The 19,542-nt window shown below is 37.2% G+C and overlaps 1 protein-coding gene across 1 annotated transcript in view; it reads left to right on the top strand.

Annotated features, from left to right (window-relative positions):
- Nucleotides 1–2,608: 2,608 nt before the first annotated feature.
- The window catches only part of LOC140135560 (pre-mRNA-splicing factor ATP-dependent RNA helicase PRP16-like), a 33,306-nt gene continuing 16,372 nt past the window's right edge, over nt 2,609–19,542 (top strand). Inside the window, exons 1-14 of the mRNA XM_072157100.1 lie at nt 2,609–2,941; nt 3,636–3,790; nt 4,483–4,647; nt 5,181–5,421; nt 6,305–6,414; nt 7,797–7,861; nt 9,404–9,559; nt 10,260–10,445; nt 11,340–11,498; nt 12,233–12,460; nt 12,732–12,893; nt 13,538–13,684; nt 14,326–14,424; nt 17,758–17,932. Coding sequence (XP_072013201.1) covers nt 2,619–2,941; nt 3,636–3,790; nt 4,483–4,647; nt 5,181–5,421; nt 6,305–6,414; nt 7,797–7,861; nt 9,404–9,559; nt 10,260–10,445; nt 11,340–11,498; nt 12,233–12,460; nt 12,732–12,893; nt 13,538–13,684; nt 14,326–14,424; nt 17,758–17,932 — 2,371 coding nt within the window. The 5' untranslated portion in view covers nt 2,609–2,618. The remainder of the gene's footprint in view (nt 2,942–3,635; nt 3,791–4,482; nt 4,648–5,180; nt 5,422–6,304; nt 6,415–7,796; nt 7,862–9,403; nt 9,560–10,259; nt 10,446–11,339; nt 11,499–12,232; nt 12,461–12,731; nt 12,894–13,537; nt 13,685–14,325; nt 14,425–17,757; nt 17,933–19,542) is intronic.

Here is a 19,542-nt window from a genome sequence, read left to right as displayed (position 1 = left end):
ACAGTATATAAATTAGCTACATGTATTTGAATGGGGCTTCAACTTCGCCAATACTGTCGCTTTTCCTGTTTTGTTTTTTTGCCATTTGTTTTTCATTAAAAAATTTATACACGTAACAATTTGATTTTTTTTTTCACTTTCGCTGGGATCACTGAATGGGACTTTGTAGCGCGGATTATTCAAAACTTGTTTTTACCTACTGCTATATAGTATTAATCCGATTATTACATAACTTTGCCAGCGTATTCAAGACATAGGTTATGTAAGGGATAAACTGTACATGGGTATATGGTATAGAGGCCCTGCATGCTTTTATCGATTGGCTCCAAACAAAGGATTTGAACGGTGTCCTTCACCGTAATCACGGCGCAGTCCATTCAATCAAATGTCGTCGATGTATAAATCTGGAGGTCACATCATCACTTATCATGCTTATTGTAAAAAGTTTGTCCAATGCATATACTGTGTGTATTGTTCCCGGTATTGTCAATGCAGTCAAGCAAACAGGTATTATATTTTGAAAAGGCCGCTATAGTATATTCACAGGGGTGTCTTGAATGGCCAATCATATGGGACATAATCAAATTGCAGTGACTGCTTCCTTTGTTACCACATGTCAGTCATCTTGTGATTATTGGACCATGTAAACCTGCAAAAAACGAGCCAAAGTGCAGGCCCTATGTTTTCTTATCTTCCCTATTTCTGCATTTCTTTTTTCTTGCTTTTTCTTTTCATGCAAATAAAATTCAAATAATGGAAGGAAAAAAGAATTTTGTTTTAATTAATCAATTAACGCAAGAAGGAAATAATGAAAGAACAATTCTTCTTTAATTAAGAATAAATAAATTGATTTTTATTGATATTAATCAATTAAATAAATAATTGTACTTAATTTTTCTCAATAACATTACTTATTAGCATTAAATAAACTCCATGCATTTTTTTACCATCCAAGTCTAAAATCATAAAACAATGACCTTGGTGACCTTGACCCACTAACCAAAACAAACTTTTGCTTTAGTGAAAATCCTCTGGTCACAATCCACACTCTCCCTGACCTCCATGCAATTAGCTACTGCATAACTTAAAGCAATTCAGAGCTGTAGCAATTCGTGCATTTACTTGCGCCGGTGATTTGAAAACATTTCTTCGCTTATTTTGTATGCGTTTTTTGCAGTACCTTTGCATCAATTTCGATCCATGGTGGAATATTTTGACCCATTTCCATCCATTCTTACCCATTTCCATCCGTTCCTACCCATTTCCATCCTTTTCCATCCTTTTCCACCCATTTCCATACGTTTCGATACGTTACTAAATTTACAACTACCCGAACAACAATATATTTTAATTTATTTTTGAGTAAGGTAAGCTTATTATTATGAAATTAAATAATTATGTACAGTGTTACTTTAGTGTTGTTAGTGTATGTATTGTTCTGTATGTGTATGGAATGGCTGTGCCCAGTGAAGATTTATATAGGCGGTACCATAGAACCAGTCTACTAGAAATTGCAACAGCTGTCAACAGCGTACACTGTGATGAACGCCCGCGTGTCATGTGTGTAACACGTAAAGGAATCCAACCAAACTTGCCAACTCACTCATGATTGTTTAGTATTTTCATTATTGTGTCTATGGTCGTGCGTTCACGTTGTACTTTGCCTACGATCACATCGCGTACAGCTGTTGGCTGCTGTGTTAATTCAATTGGAATTTTTGATTTTTGTATCGATTTCTTGTACTTTCAGACTTTTATTCCTCATTCAAATGTGGGTCGATAGTAAAAAAAAAGGAGCTCATTTGAACAGGTTACCGATGTTCTTTTCAAGTTTGCTCATATTTTGAGTGTTTGAAAATCGTGACTTTGGAACTGCCACCATACACTACCCGGTACATGTACCTGCGTGAGCAGGACAGTCATCTGAAGGACTAAACTAACTGCGCACACCACATCCCTGCTTGTGTTATCTCTTCGTTGGGAAGTTGAGCAGTATAATACAAAGAAGGAGAAGAAGAAGAGTGAAGAATGGTGTGACACTCTGAGATTACTAGACTGGTTCTCAAGTACCCGAATGTTTCAGTAGTATCATGGGACTGCTTACAAATCTTCTCTAGGCTGTGTACTGTACAACAAGTATACCCCGTACTTATAATTCACATGTTCAAGTTATATTTGCATGACTTATTGACATTGTAATTGACATTGTGCCTTAAGTTTTACTAGTCAGTGAATATTCTTGGTTGAACAGTGAACACATTAAATTGAATTTTCCTATAAATAGTACTAATGTTTTGAGATCTTTTTTTTGTCATAATCAACAAAAACTTAATTTCATCAAAAATGGCCCGTACAATTTTTGTGCACTCACCCGACGATATTACAGGGATGTAAGTTTTCTGTATTTTTACAGAATTCCGTTTTTTTTGTAGTCCTGATTTACGCAATTTCTTTTATTTTTAGCCTGTTTTGGGGCTTTTTAGCCTGAATTTTCGCGCTATTTCCTCAATTTTCCGTTTTTTGCTTCAGGCTTACTTACATCCCTGATATTACCTTCAATCAATGTACATTCAATTTAGTAACCAGTGATGCTTGTCATTTCAGTTTTAGCTGTGAAAATGAGTGATTCATCAATTCACCGACTTGCTGGATCTTCCGGGCAAGGAGGAGGACTGATCATCAAGAAGAAAAAGACATCTACACCAGAAGATGCAAGTGGTTTCAAAGCTCCATTGCCTCGCTCTTCACTCCTGGGACTAGACATTCTGGCGAAACAGAAGAGGAAAGAAAAGGCTACAGAAGATGAAGAAGAAAAGAGAAAGAGGTCAAAGGTCACATCTTACAAGGATGATTGGGATGAAGCTGATGATGTTGAAGCTGATGATGTTGAAGCTGATGCTGATGAGGATGGTGGTAGTAGGAAGGAAAAGGGAATAGAAAGGTAGGTGATTGGCTCTAAGGCTCTCAACTAACAGGTAATTATGTACTCGGGTACCTGATTGAATTTTTGGGCGGGAATCTGGGTACCCGAAACAATGCAAAAATTAAACAGCCAGGGACACATTGAAGCAAATGTAATGTTCACTAGAAGCAAATGTAATGAAAACAACTTTATCCAGATTTGGAAAAAAAACCTTTTTGTAAAAAAATAAACAAATATTTTTGATGTGGGATTCTTGACTGGAATTTTGATCCGGGTAGGCCAAGGATAGGCAGGAGGTACCCGGGAATTGATGAGAGCCCTAATTGGCTCATTTTGTCATCCTGTTACTCAGCAGTGCTCTCAAGAGTTTTTGTTAGTGCTGGAAAAACTAATACAAAGATGCTGCTGATCTTTGGGCATTGGCAGTGTTGTTATGGCATTTTAAAACCATGCTTAAATGCAGGAACAAAATGCAAAAAATGGGAAACTGTATGTGAGTGACTGAAAACTATTATTTGAAAAAAAGTACTTTGCTTACAAGTATGCAAAATAATGATAAAAATTGATTTCAGTCAAATCTCAGAGATAATGATATAATGGTCAAAAAATTGTTTTAAAAGGAAAGGAGAAGTGTGAAGTAAGATGTGACTTTTATACTCTTTTGTAAAACTACTTGACCAAATATATTTAAAATTGGTTTCAACTTTCACAGACATTACCGGTCACCAAGAATAGAAACCCCATCCCACACTGGTGGTGTCAGTGATGCAGCCAAAGAAAAGCAGAGAAGACGTGAAAGAGATAACAAGACTGGTGGCGTGTATGCATCATCATCCAAAGACAGGGACAGACGGGACAGGGACAGAGGTGAGGAAAGGAGACAACTTATCAAAGTGAAAACATGGGTTGATCCTTCATGTAATTATTTTGTTTAAGCTAACCCTAACCTGTAGCCTAATCTTAACCCTAATCCTAACCATAACCCTAACCTTAACCCTAACCTTAACCCTAAACTAAACTAACCCTAACCCTAACCCTAACCCTAATTTTGTGTCAAATTACATGAAGGAATAACCAAAACATGTTCAAATGAGTGTAGTATTTTGGGTGGTGGTCCGTGGATACCCAGTGGCCCCGGATGTATGAATCTTTGGGGCAAGTGGGTACACTTAGGGCCCCTTAGATACACCTGACCAGAAAGTCAATGCTTTGTTACCCTCCCTTATGCAGGTATTTTGCTATCCCCTGGTATATTTAGAATTGGAATTCAGTTGTTGGTTTCTTGTACAATGTTGACACAGTGTAAATGTTACAGTCAGTTTAGAAAGTATGGTGAACGTCATTTGAATTCCTTATGCCAATGCAAGCTAGTTATGTACCAAAATCAGCAACAGAAGGGTGATTTTGAAGTGTTTTTAAGTGGCAAAGTGTAGAAGTATGTATTGGAGGAGGTAATCTCAATATCCAACTGAGGGAAGGTAATGATTACTATCAAATATGTCCTTCAAAAGAAAGAATAGTGAACATGTTACATTCCTCTTTGCATCTTAACCCAACAGACCGAAGAGATAAGCACAGAGACAGGGACAGACGGCGAGACAGAGATTATGAGAGACGGGACAGGTACTCAGAGAGAGGCAGTCGTAGTAGTCGTAGTGAAAGGAGTGAGTGGGAGAGAACACCTAGGTCTGGTGATGAACCTGGAACACCAAGAATATCAAGAGGTATGTCTAACCAATGCGAGGTGAACAATAGCGCATTAGTAGGATTGAATAGAATGCTGATAATACAGTAACTATTTAAATCTGAGAAGATACTGTTGAAGCAGGCCAATAATTGACATTTACTCACTTTTGTGGGGTCTAACTGCAAGAAAATTATGTACAGTTCAGTTCAGTTTTATTTCATCAAATTCCAGCCATACAAATAATTACAATATAAAAAACCTTTTACAAACACTGGATAATATAGTGAAAATGATGAGGAAGCCACTGAGGGCGTGTTGTTTTGGCACCCTTTACTAATATAATAAGATAAACAAAAAATATGGAAAGATAATAAATATATTTGGAAGATATGTGTATTGTTGGTAGATATAAACTTATATATATAAACTTATATTAAAATTATCATGAATTGAAGGAACGGTTTAATGATCTCCAATGCTCCCTGGGCATTAATTAAAAGAAACGGAATATTATTTTGATGTGCAAAAGATAAAAAAAAATCCCATTTAAATTGTTTTCATTTTTTGAAGGCATCACAACTCCATCCAGGACCAGCTGGGATGAAGATGATGAGTTGTCATCTAAGAAATCTTCCACCTGGGATTTACCAACTCCATCACCCTCTAGGAGGGATGGAGACAGGAGTGAACGAGGAGACAGGAGTGAAAGAGGAGACAGGAGTGAACGAGGGCATAGAAGCGAAAGGAGTGAACGGACAGACAGTGGTTATCATAGCGGCAGTAGGCGCTCAAGAAATGACCAGGATAGGAGGTATGTAGATACATGGGTTTTGTTTTTTAATTTCTTAGAAGTAATATCAACTATGGAATTTTAATCTAATACTAAAAGTTACTTTTTGTAACTTTGCAATGTTGCATCTGGAACCTCCAGACTTCATCAGGCAGCTGACCTGCCAGACTGGTCATGTGATAGACGGCTAGATATCGTCTTGATGGCCCAGTGCCCTGTTCCCATGCAAGAGATAAGTAAAACGGAGTGCCCTTTCACTTGTTTAGTGATGGTTGCTCAGCCCACTCCCAGATGGTTTCTTGGATGCCTCTCCTACGCCACTGTTCAGGCTGATTCAAAATAACAACTTCCTCTATGGCGTCCATTTTGGATGTGCAGGGAAGGGTATATTACCATTTGTGGGTTGTGCACAGGAAGTATTAAACTGAATTTATACTCGATCACTTTTGCAGAAAAGCGAATCTCACACATGCTCAGTGTTTACCTACATTTCAGAGCATTAAGCCGATCATTCGATACAAATCACTGAGGCAAAAATGATGTCGCTTTCAACCAACTGGATCGGTTATTTTGCTAATCAATTTACCTTGCTCAATTAATTATTGACAGCAATGGGTGTTCTAAAAATGTATTTTGTGGCTTTAAGAATATTTTAATTATCGTTAGCAATCGCTATCGCTGTGATAAGTATAAATGCAAAAATGACGAGTGATGCATCACAAAATTCGGCGATTGCCCATTGCTTTCCAAAAGCGGTATATCGCAATCGCTCGGCGATCGAGTATTAATTCAGCTTTAAGCTCAAAGAAAAAGGCTACAATTACTGAAGCGGTCTGCCATCAATCACAAGTACCTCTTTAATATTTCTGCTAAATTGCTACGTAATTCACATTTCTCTCTGTAGATCGAAAAGTAGGAGGTCAGAAGATGATACCCCACTGATGACTCCAGCTCATCGTTATAATGCTTGGGCCAGTAATAGGAAGAAATCCGGAGCTACACCACAAGTTATAGGTACAGAATATTGATTGTTAATTAGGGCTTTTGGATAACATATGCAAGTGATATTATGATGGGGTATGCATAGATTTAGGGTGTCTCTACCGGAATTCAGTTTGTGTCAAAACTATGCCTTCCCACTATGCAATATGCAAATTACTTAATTCTTCTGTGGTGTGTGCTGTGCACTGTCCACCCACTTTGAGAAATTTTTGGTGAAGTTGATCAAAATTCAAAAAAATTAAAGAGAGTTTGCTAGATATGTATATCAAGTTTTTACAAATTAATAAACAAACATCATGTGACATCCCAGATCAATAACCCAATCACCATCAGTTTGAAAAAGACACAGAGTCGTCGTGTCTAAAGCTCACGTAAGTGAACAATTTTTGTTGTGTGTATAGGTTTAAACTCTACCAATAAACATTTTTTACTTACGAATATTTTTGTTATGTTGCCCAAAATATTTGGGTAGAAAAGCATGTTTTATTATTTTCTCCAAAACTAAGTATTTTTACCTAAATTTGACCTCACAGATGGGTTCATCAAGTCTTTACCATTCTAAGTATTCTAATAAAGAACTTTTGGGAATAGGACTCGCTAAATCTTTTAGGCGGCGAGGTAGGTACCAGGTTCAATCACACGGCTTGGTAGATGCGTCTTGGTTCACTCGTCTCGGCTAGTCCCTCAGATTGGTATTCGGTTCATCGTCTCTTCATCATAGATATGGCATTGGTAGGGGCGCTAATAAAAAGCTCTTCATAGAACCAGAGGTTCGACCAGGGTCTTATTTAGGCTTTCATACTCAGCCAAGCACGAATATTATCACACAAACATGAAGACAATCAAAACCACAATTTACTGATAATTAAGTTATATTTATTACTTACTACATCTTCTTCATTTGGTATGAAACTTTATATTAAAACTAACAAGTGAACTAGGAGTAGAACAAACTCCATTATCAAGTAATAATTAGCGAGAATTGTTCTCGCTCTAAACTAAGAAGTTGTGTCCCAGTCCTGACTGCCACAAGCTACAATTCAATCTCAGTTTGCGTCGTCCACAAGACCTTCGTTTACAAAAGACCATTGTGACGTTTTACGATAGTCTAATTGAAATGATACGAGAGAGTGATCTCACTCGGGGTGAATGACACCATAATTTTGATTAAATAAATAAATTAAAATAGAAGGCACGGGATATAAAATAATATATCGCCACAACAGTATTTAAAAACTATTTAGCAGGTATGAAGCCCAAAAGTTTCCATAATTCCTGGGTTAAGACCAACCTTACTGTTGATTTAGTTCTGCTATGTCATTTCTTTCCTAAAATCGGCCAAATTGCAAGTTCATGTGTCCAATTCTGCTTATGCATTATTATTCCTCTTTCAGGTGAAGATGGAAAACAAAGATTTGAATCGGAAGCAGACAGAGAGGCCTGGAATGAAGAACAAAAGGTACAGGCAATTGACTTATTGTGGTTCATTAAAAATAGATTTGAAGGGATCAATCAAAATATGTGACATGATCAAGGGGAATGAGGCATATTACGACCCTGGTTGTAAATGAGTTTAACATGTTTCTAAAGAGGACATTTTAGCTTTCAGAAACTGAAAACCCCAAGGTAATTACGAATTTTCTTTGCGAAGTTACATCAATTTAGCAATTACTGAAAACAATAGATAACAAAGAATTTTAACTCGTTCTATGCCAATATCTCAAAATCAGTGTTGGCGGCATCCGACTCATTTCCCTTGATCGTGTCACATATGAGTGTATCTGAGATATTTATACCGAGATATTGCTGGCAGTTTATTGTCCTATACAGGCTGTATCAAAATTATTGGTACCCAATAGTTTTTATGTTTATTGAAAAGCCTACTTTATGCAAATACAGCATTGGGTCCTTTTGAAATGACTGGAAGTTATAGTTACTGATCCCTTATAACATTATTTAACCATTATTTATTATTGTCTGCAAAATAGTATGAGTTGGTAATGGTAAGTCATGTTAACATCGTGTGAAATAACTGTCACCTGATGTGGACCAAAATAACACCCACAGCTGCAGTCTACCATGTGATAGATGATATGCAAGAACCAATGAACAGGCCTGGAAAAACTGGGTAACTCTGCCGTGGGAAATTTGGGGGCTCCAAAATATGAAAAATGATGCACCAAATCGCATCATTTTGGTGTTATTAAAAAAAGAGCTTTGGAGGGGGGCACATCCCCCTCCGACACCCCCCTGATGCCACTAACGCGACACAACCAATTGAATACCTGAGTGGAAGAAGGGCCCAACTCCATCAAAACTGTTTTTGAGATATTAAGAAAAAACTTAATGTTTTGAAAAGTTTTATAGACAGAGTGTTTTCATCTTCAGGGGACCTTGAATACATGAACATACAATATTACATACATTCGAAATTATATATGATGTTTCCATGGCAACGGTACAGGTCTGAATACGAGCGGGAGTTGGGCCCTTCTTCCACTAATATACTGCAAGTACCAGTTCCGTAAGCAGATGTGTTATAAATAGCTACAGCAATCCATTAATTGTACAAGTAGAAGCATATAATATGTTAGCAAGAAAGTTTATTGTAGTGAAAAGCAGATTTCACGGATGAACAAAATTCGTCTTTAACCCAATATTTGTGGAAGAAGGGCCCAACTCCATGGAGTTGGGCCTTTCTTCCATGAAAACCATGATTAAGTGTACATGGAAGACTATTTAGAGCATGGATTTTGGCTCATCTTTCACACACAAGGAAGAACAGTCTGCTGGCAATAAAATGATGGGTCTAACTCATTTTTGTAAAAAATTGGAGTTGGGCCCTTCTTCCACTCAGGTATTCAATTATAGCAGGAAATATGGTTCACTAAATTATTGGGTACATTTACATTTTTTCCAGCCCTGCCAATGAAATTCAGCACTTACAGGCTAAATCATGTAAACCACAGCCACTGACTAATATTTTATTATTTTTTTACAGAGATTAGACAGACAGTGGTACGGTAATGATGAAGGTTATGATGAATCCAATAATCCATTTGCTAACGTACCAGAAGAATATATGCAGAAAAGGGAGAAAGAATTTGCTAATAAAGCAAATAAAAGGATGTCCTTTCAACAAAGACAAATCAACAAGGTAAGACTTAGACTGACTTGTGCCTATCCCTAACAATGACCCTAATCAGAATAATGTGTGCAAGAATGATAAAGAGAATTTGCCTAATAAAGCTATAAAATGATATCCTGTCAAGTAACATAAATTAACAAGGTAAAAATTTTGTCTCTCTTTTCCGTCTAATTAACTTGGAGGTAGAAACCTAGTAATCCTAGCCTGTATCCAAACCCTTACCATAAACCTTTAAAGGCTTCGCTATGTTTCTTTGTTTCTTTAATTGTGTGAGTGGTTGCTTGGTTGTTAAAGTGGTTCTTCTGTTATGTAAACATAATATTACTCTTCCCATTCAAATGACTGAAGAACAGAAAAGGAATAACCAAAACCTTTTTACTCCCCATCAAAGGAACAGATAAAAATACTAATGAATGCCTGTAAATGTAACTAGTTCCCAACTAGTTTCATAGAAGAGCTGATCCCACCTTCCCCATATGTAAGGTCAACATAATATTGATATTGTATATACATTTGTAGCCCCCTCTCTTCCTAAAGAAACAAGTTTTGTTCATTGGGCTTCATCAATATTTAAGTTTTTTCCCCTAAGACAAAGATGTTTATACAGGCTTTGTAACATCTAATCTATTAATTTATGCATTTGAAATTACTGGTAACATCTAATATGTTAATTTATGCGTTTGAAATTGCTGTTGTTGATTTTCCTCAGGATAATGAAAAATGGGAGACCAATCGTATGCTAACAAGTGGTGTGGTGCAGAGGATAGAATTTGACGATGACTTTGAAGAGGACATTATCAAGAGAGTGCATCTACTGGTACATAACATAGTACCACCATTCCTGGATGGGAGACTAGTCTTTACCAAACAACCTGAACCTGTGGTACCTGTTAAGGTAGGGCTTTCTGTATGGAGATTAAGATTATGTCGGATGTTCTTCAAATATGTAGGGTTTTCATTCCATTTAAAAAAATCACATTTTACTGATATCTGACCAATTTTGATTAGGCACTTTATGCTTTAGCCAGGCTGTGCCCAGACACAGTTTGTTACCTCTAAGACACCTAGATTTAGTTATGTGTACATGTGCATTATTAGAAGTATAGATTTTCTTCTCCATTTTTTCTCGCTAGTAAATACTATTTATTACTACTGACCGGGGTTGTAGCTAGCCTAATTTTAGTGGTGAGGTCTAAATTGCTTAAGTCCATGAATGGCTCCAGACACAATCTTTTAAGTGAACACGAGTTAAGTGAACACCCCTAAAAAAATTGTTTTTTGCTCTTTTTATGATGAAAAAATCATTAAAAAAAAAAAAAAACAAAGCAAAACATTTTTTTATTTCCTTATTTTTTTTGTGCCGGTTGACCAGAGTCAGTGGTGGGCGGGCCGCCCGGCACTGACCATCGTAGCTACAACTCTGCTGCTGACTCATACCCACACTAGCTACGGCCATAATCCCATGTTCATTCTCAAAATAAGAAGGGCATATTTTCGCCATCTATCACTACCAGATGAAAATATTGGGTTTTTCTATATCAAATCATTGAATGTATGAATGTGTACTTTTTTAAGATTTTGTACTTAACACTTTGCAATTGAAGGGGTACGGAAAGTGTGTTAACATGTAAATACGCATGATTTGTGTGTTAATTAAGTAAACCCTGCTTTCAATGTATTGAGTACATAAACTCATCCTTCACAAGTGGAGGTCAATTTGTAAGCTATGAAGGTTTGTGAACTGTGTCATAAGAAATGAGATAATGTTGACTGATTGTTTTGATTTCAGGATGGTACATCTGATATGGCACAGGTGGCACGCAAAGGGTCATTGGTTGTACGTAAACATAGGGAACAGAGGGAAAGGAAGAAAGCACAACATAAACACTGGGAGTTGGCTGGTACTAAACTAGGTGATATTATGGGTGTGAAGAAAGATGAAGAAAAGGTAAGCAGTGATTTTGCAGAACCAGCCTTTTAAGAAGGATGGGGGTGGGTGGGGTAGGGGCATAAAATATGGAGAGCCTAAGAATGACAAGTGTTTGTCTCTCAGGTCTGGGGAAAAACTTTTAAGCTGAATTTACTCGATCGGTTTTGAAGAAAAGTGATTCTCACACATGCTCAGTGTTTAGTTCCGTTTTCAGAGCATCAACCGATACAAATCGCTGAGGCAAAAACAATGTCGCTTTTGTGAGTTGAAGAAATCTAAACTTCTGAGCGATGTCGCTTGACAGGTGAATGCATCAACCAATCATTTTCAACTAACTATTTTGCTAATTAATTTATCTTTCTCTGTGGCATTTAAAATATTTAAATTATCGTCTGCAATTGATACTGATAAGTATAAATGCAAAAGCAACGAGCGATGCATCATAAAATTTGGTGATTGCACATCGCTTTCCAAAAGTGGTGCAATGCCATTGCTCAGCTTCTTTTGTTAATTTTGATGTATTTTTATAATTAATGAAGAATGATTAAATTAATTATTATTTATTACTTTTCCAAAATTTTAGTATAATATTAATCACAATTCTCCTTTTCATGTGGCACGTTATTAAAACTTCTTTCCACCACCAGACAGTAGTTTCTTTGGCACATAAAGTAGTAAGTGTCAGTATTGAATATTGATTTGAGGGTTATGTTGCTCATCATTTAATAAATTTTTCCCTCATAATTTTTCAGGATGATGTAGAGGATGTAAACTATAAATCACAGCAGCAGTTTGCTGATCACATGAAGCAAAAAAATGAAGCATCCAGTGAGTTTGCCAAGAAGAAATCTATGAAGGAACAGAGGGAATTCCTACCTATATTTGCTGTACGCCATGAACTCCTCAATGTCATCAGAGATAATAGCGTTGTGGTGATAGTAGGAGAAACAGGGTCAGGGAAAACTACACAGCTTACACAGGTAAATAGTTTGATTGATTATCTGATTGATTGATTGATTCATTCATTCATTGAATGATTGATGGATTGATTGATTGCTGATGGATGGGTCGATCAATGGATCAGTTGATTTTATTGGTGGATTAATGGATGGACTGATGGGGGATGGATAGAGTGATTAATTTATTGATTGATTGGTATCATTACAATACAATTTGTCAAAAAACGTAGACCAAAAATCATGGGAATGGGCTATTTTCTAACCACAGATTTTCTTTGTTTTTTCTGATCAGTACCTCCATGAAGATGGTTACAGTAAGTTTGGTATGATAGGCTGCACACAGCCTCGTCGTGTGGCAGCCATGTCTGTTGCTAAGCGTGTCAGTGAGGAGATAGATGTGCCACTGGGAGAGGAAGTTGGGTACGCCATTCGGTTTGAGGATGTCACATGTGAGGTAAGTGGCACAGGTTTTTAGCTGTAGGGCTTCTTCGCAACATTTGAAAACATAGGGCTTTGACTTACTTTTTATCACGACTCATGAACAGAAGAAATCATCTGCTACCTGTGATCAGATGATAGCACAGGTAGCTTTTGTTTTCTCTAAAATGAATCTATCGACTGCTCAGTGCCAGAAGTGGGTAAGTGCAATAGCTGCCATGTGTAGCTGCCATGTGTAGATGAGTACAATATACTATGTGTAAATTACCAAACGTTCACATGGCACTTCTGGCACTGAGTATACAGACTATTCACCAACAGCCAAAGTATGCTGTGAATTCTCACATATTCATAAGGGCTAATCAATCGTTCGATCGTGCATGTCCAACAAATCATGGCAGCATTGCCTGCTTCCATGAAGATGGTTTTTCCATGAAGATGTTTTTTTTAAAATATATTTCATAGAGCGCTGCATGTCATAGAAAACTGCTGCTTAGGGAATACTGTATAAGTAGATATTTTTGTGCAGAAAATTTTGTGTAATTTTTTTTACATTCACTTGTTGTTAAATTTGCGACCAAACCTCGATTTACGAAAAATTACAATATAATGTCGTACTGTGAAATGAAAATGTTTTTCATGATTTTGTGATATTTTCAGAAAACTCTTATCAAGTACATGACAGACGGTATCCTTCTAAGGGAATCCTTGCGAGAGTCAGACCTGGATCACTACAGTGCAATAATAATGGATGAAGCTCATGAAAGGTCACTCAATACAGATGTACTCTTTGGATTATTAAGAGATGTGAGTTTGATTATCGATGAGATTCAACAGGATCATTCAAAAGTCAATTGAATAAATAAGTTTTGGTAACAGAAGGATACAGTACTTCTTGATATATTTCAGTTCCTATCAAGAACCTTGTTCACTCTGCAATGACTTAAGTGTTTCTAGATGTTGGAAGTCCTTGGAGGCTATGATGATGTTGCCACTTATGTAGGTTGGCATTTTGAAATGTAAATTTGGTCCAATTTGTATGCCAGAGAGATGCATTATTGGTTGGACTTAAGTATTATTAATGGAGGGAACAAACCAAAAGTTTGATAACGTCCTATAAACAAAGTCCTTTCATTAGGGGGCTGACCCCTTGCCTCTCTCCCTCCCTCTAACGTAAGTGTGAAATGTTGAAAATTTAAACCTGAAAGATCATGTTTAACCAATATACCTGAAAGATCATCGTTAACCAATATTTTAACTAGTTTTTTATAAACCTAATCAGACTTTTTGACCTCTACCCCCATTTATAGGATGTTTTTTGAACTTATGCGTTTATTTGTGACCAGTCAGTATTATACACCATCTATCTAGAATATGGTACATGTTTTATAATCAAATAGTCAGACAATCATATTATCTATGACTTGGCATGTTTGTTCTCTACACAGGTTGTTGCTAGGAGACAAGACATGAAGTTGATAGTTACATCAGCCACCATGGATTCAGATAAATTTGCTAAATTCTTTGGCAATGTTCCCGTGTTTGAGGTGAGAACTCTCCCATTTTTATATGTCCTTGGAGGGGAAATGTTAGCATATTGTTGTACCATGTGCAAAGTTCTTTTCAATTTTGTTTTTCTTGACTAAATCTGCTAAAACTAGTATCATTGTGTAATAGAATACCCATTGCTATAAAATATGCAATGCTAACCACTACAAAACATGGACAGTATCACACACTTTATTTTTAATTACCTTACTGTGGACTCTTTTGAGATTTATTGACGTTAATATGGACTCTTCAAGATTTATTTGTACCCACCTGTCTGGACTGACCCTACATCCCAATTGGGGACTTCGTTTATAATGCATTTTTAAACTCTTTGCCATCTATCAACACTTTCCAACTGATAACTGTGATTCACATTTTCCACACCTTTTCAAGTATATGTCCTTGATTGAGGATATTTAAAAAAGTACACACACATGCTCATTATTTTATTTCAACAAGGGAAAAACAAAGAGGACAAAGTGTCAAACTGTAAATTAAATTATTCATAAAAATAGACAATAATGATCACTAAATCCATGAAAATGGCTCTATAGATATTATTATTGTTGGGGCATTAAAAAAAAATTACACACAGTTTGTCTGCACAAGCCTACATTTGTGAAATCCATACACCTTCTATGGAAGACATGACCTTAATCTGTTACACAGTGAGTGTGAATTTCAAGTGGGGCTACCTGAATGGGTGATTCCATTTGACATATACACCCTGTGTATGTGAGATTAAGGCCATATCTTCCATAGGGGGTGTATGAATTTCAAACGGAATACGATACGCATATACGCTAGAGAGTGGATTAAGAAGAGAGGCAACAACAGGAAGTTTTAACCTGAGTAGTGGTGATAGGGATGGTGATGTTTTGGAGAATGACAGTGATGAAGAGAGTGAGCAAAGCTATTGTTCCGAATGAGAGTGACCATGACACAACTGAACATCTTCATAGGAACGGTGATTGTGATGTTACATTGAAAGTACCTGTAATTTGTCACAATAATGGAAGTGATTTCTCTGATCAAAGTAATGGCGACTAGGGTATTCAGACTGACAGTGATTAAGATTTGAGTGATGCTGATGATATCGATGATATGTACAGTGATGTACATGTGATGACATGTACAGTGATGTACATGTGATGACATGTACATGTACATGTGATGACATGTACATGTACATGTGATGACAGTTCATGTACAGTGATGTACATGTATCATTTGTAGTCTGCAAATCTGACACTGATTGCAAATACAACACTGAGCATCAACATAATAATAATAATAATAATACACTGCATTTAGAACGCTATACACAAAAGTACCATAGCGTGTACAAATATCATAAAAACATAATACATAATACACAATACATCAGAATAAATATGATTTCAACAGTCTCTTGAAAGAATCAATGGATGGAGCCGATCTGATTGTAATGGGGAGTTCATTCCAGGCTTGGGCAGCAATGATGTGAAATCGCTTTTCACCAAAGGCAGTGATACTTGCTTTGGGAACTGCCAAGCGAGTGGTATCACCCGATGATCTGAGAGGTCGGCCAGCATACACTTACTGGGGAATTGAAGGAATGCACCAATACAGTTGAACATGAAGTAAAGGGCAATGCGGTTGACATGCTGTTGAAGATATTGAACAACAACAGCCATCTTGAAATTCCACTTACTTCATTATTTTTGGGAACACATAAATGTAGACGTCAAGACATGTTTCAGGCATGGGTTAGACTCAACACTATGCTGCTTAATTGCTTGAAGCAGTATTCAAGTGACATCATTTCAGAGGTCTACTGCTTACATTTAACACTAATTAGAGATGGCTTACCTCACTTTAAGGACACCAGAAAGAATGCTTGGCCCGTTCATTGTTGCATATCCAATCTTGAGCCTGCCATAGTGTTCCCGTTGACAATGACAGTAGTAGTGTTAAAACCAACAAACCTGGACTTCCTCTTAGATTCCATCTCTGATTCAATGAGGTAATAAATGATGGAGTTGATTACTAAGGAAAATGATTGAGTGTTTCAGTCAAGAGCTGTTGGGTGGTATCATGGGTGTGATAAGTGCATACAGACAGGTCAGTACATATAACGGAAGAATCACATACCCTATCATTTAAGGCTTTACCTTGAGGACCGATGACACGTTCAGACGAAAAACTAAAATACAGCATCATAAAAGAAACAAGAGAGACTAGCAGTTCCTTAACTTGCTTAGTGTTTATATGGTAAAGGACTTTCCTGTTGATTATATGCACCAAACTTGCTTTGCTTGGGGTCATGAAGAAGATCAGATGATATATCTGTGGATAAGTCAGCAACACAAGAGGACATGAAATTGATCGCTGGAAAGCTACACAACTCTTGACAATTTCTGCTATACACAAGACACTTTGTCATGAACTTCTTCAGCATGTGGTGACCAAAGGTAAAGTTTGGTAATGACATGAATTTATAACCTACAATGTACATGGACTACTACATTTTGAGCAAGAAGCAAGAATGTTTGGTGCCCATGACAACTGAGCAGCATGGAAGATCAAAAGATATATGTTATATATGTGTAATGTTGAAGTCCTTGGAAATAAATCAAGGACAACTTGGTCACACACACCACCCACACATGCTGTTTCTAAACAGACCCATCTTGTTGTCCAATTTTGGTTTTTGCTGAAAGAATCAAGTTCTCTACTTGTCTTAACTGATCAGCATGTATAACAATCTATCTACAGCTAATCACACACAAATTGAAAGTTCATTGAATCGAATGAATCCCTAATCTAACATTGATATAAACAAGCCGTTTGTCATTACTGACCTTAATACATTGATTGGCAACCAATATAGTTGGGATAATATGTAGGCTCATATTTGATTCACTCTAACATAACGAGAACCAATCAGAGCAAGTGTTAGAAAAATGCAAATCATGCATTGATTGTGTATATATGCACGGGCGCGCAGTGCTTTCGGACGCGTTCTTTTTTCTTGCGGGTTGATGCATTTATATTTGCTTGTATTTTCCAACACTTGAGTGACAATTATAAAAAGAGTGAAATCTTGGATTTTTTTCTTCTGTATGAAATAGGTTAATAAATGTGTATCACTTGTACTGAGATGTTGATGCATCTAATGCACTCCCCCTTCAGGGCTCGTGCATTAGACGCATCAGCATCTCAGTATGTGAGCATTATTTTGTACAATTTCACTCCCAACAAGTGCTTTATTAACCTATAATTGTTATCAGTTTGAGGTGAATAATCACATCTAAACTTTTACACATGCATCTTTTTGTATTTCTCAGATACCTGGTAGGACCTTCCCAGTGGATGTGTTATTCAGCAAGACTGTGGTTGAAGACTATGTTGATGCAGCCATTAAGCAAGCCATACAGATTCACCTGCAGCCAGCCCCTGGGGATATATTAGTGTTCATGCCTGGGCAGGAGGATATTGAAGTCACATGTGATCTGATTTCAGGTTTGTATTATCCCTAAATGTATTGAGACAAACTCCTTCATAAGTAATTCATAGGATTCACTTGCAACCAGCCCCTGGGGATATTATTATTAACAAATACTTATTATTAACAAATACTTATACGGCGCTCTACAGCGATCACAGCGCCTTACAATAATACAAAATTACAAACAAACCAAGAAGCAAAAATCAAAAAGAAGCCCATAATAAACAAATCCCTAAACTTTAGGGAATAAATGGGTTTTCAGATGGCGTTTGAAGATTTGGACGGACGCCGTCTCTCTGATTTCAACAGGAAGCTGGTTCCAAAGACATGGGCCAACCACGTAAAATGCTTTGTCACCAGCCGTACGCCTCGAGCGTGGAACAACAAGCGTGGTAACATCAGAGGAAGAACGGAGTCGACGCCTATAGTCATCATTGCCATCTGAAACATTGTACAAAACAAGATCATTGGTAAGATAGCTAGGAGCTAGATCATGAAGACATTTATAGATATATAACAGAATCTTGTACTTAATTCTGTCCTTAACCGGAAGCCAATGAAGAGTACACAGAAGCTGTGACGAACTTTGGTCCTGTCCACAAGCAAATACCAATCGCAAGCAGCCTTATTCTGCAGGCGCTGAATACGTTTGAGGTCGACTTCCTTGGCGCCAAAAAGTAGCGAATTGGCATAATCTATTCGGGACAGGACCAAAGATCGTACAAGCGTGATGACAGGCTTCTTGTGTAATAAACCTTCTTATTCTCCATAAATTACGAATATGATAATTTACGCTCCTACACAGACCACTGATCTGGTCGGACATATTCATGGCGGAATCAAATATGACGCCTAGATTTTTTACAGAGGAGGTAATTTGAATGGTTATGTTACCGAGCACCATTTGAATAACTGGCAATGTACTCAATATTCTTGGTGTGGCGATTACCATAAACTCACTTTTGGCTTGATTAAGTTGCAGCTTGTTTTGATACATCCAGGCATTTATCTTGGATATACAGTTAGAGAGTACACCAAGAGCACGGTCACAATCTCCAGGAACCTTAGGGTCAAACTCACAAAATAATTGTGTATCATCAGCATACGAGTGAAATTTGACATTATGCTCCATAATTATGTCACCAACAGGATGTACATACATGATAAAACACTGTGGTCCTACAATGGAGCCCTGTGAAACAGAATAATTGAAAACATGCTGATCTGACATAACACTGTTAATCATCACTCTTGTTCTACGATTTTCAAGGTACGATTTGAACCAATCTAAGGCAGGCCCGGTGATACCAAAACGACCTTGAATCTATTTAACAAAATTGCATGGTCGATAGTGTCGAAGGCCGCCGACATGTCAAGCAATACAAGCAGAATAGCCTTGTTGGCATCCATTGACTGAAGGATGTCACTTCTAACATGGAGAAGAGTGGTCTCAGTGGAGTGATGAGCTTTATAAGCAGATTGGAAAGTCTCTCCAAGTTTGTTATGGCCAACATACTCAGTTACTTGACACAACGCGGCCTTCTCAATAACTTTGGCAATACACTTGATGTTTGCTACCGGACGATAACTCTTCAGGGCATTTGGGTCCATATTGGTCTTTTTC

This window comes from Amphiura filiformis, chromosome 16, assembly GCF_039555335.1.
Source record: "Amphiura filiformis chromosome 16, Afil_fr2py, whole genome shotgun sequence".
Lineage (NCBI taxonomy): Eukaryota > Metazoa > Echinodermata > Ophiuroidea > Amphilepidida > Amphiuridae > Amphiura > Amphiura filiformis.
Note: the sequence above shows the minus strand (reverse complement) of the source record. Positions and strands in the feature narration are given on the sequence as shown.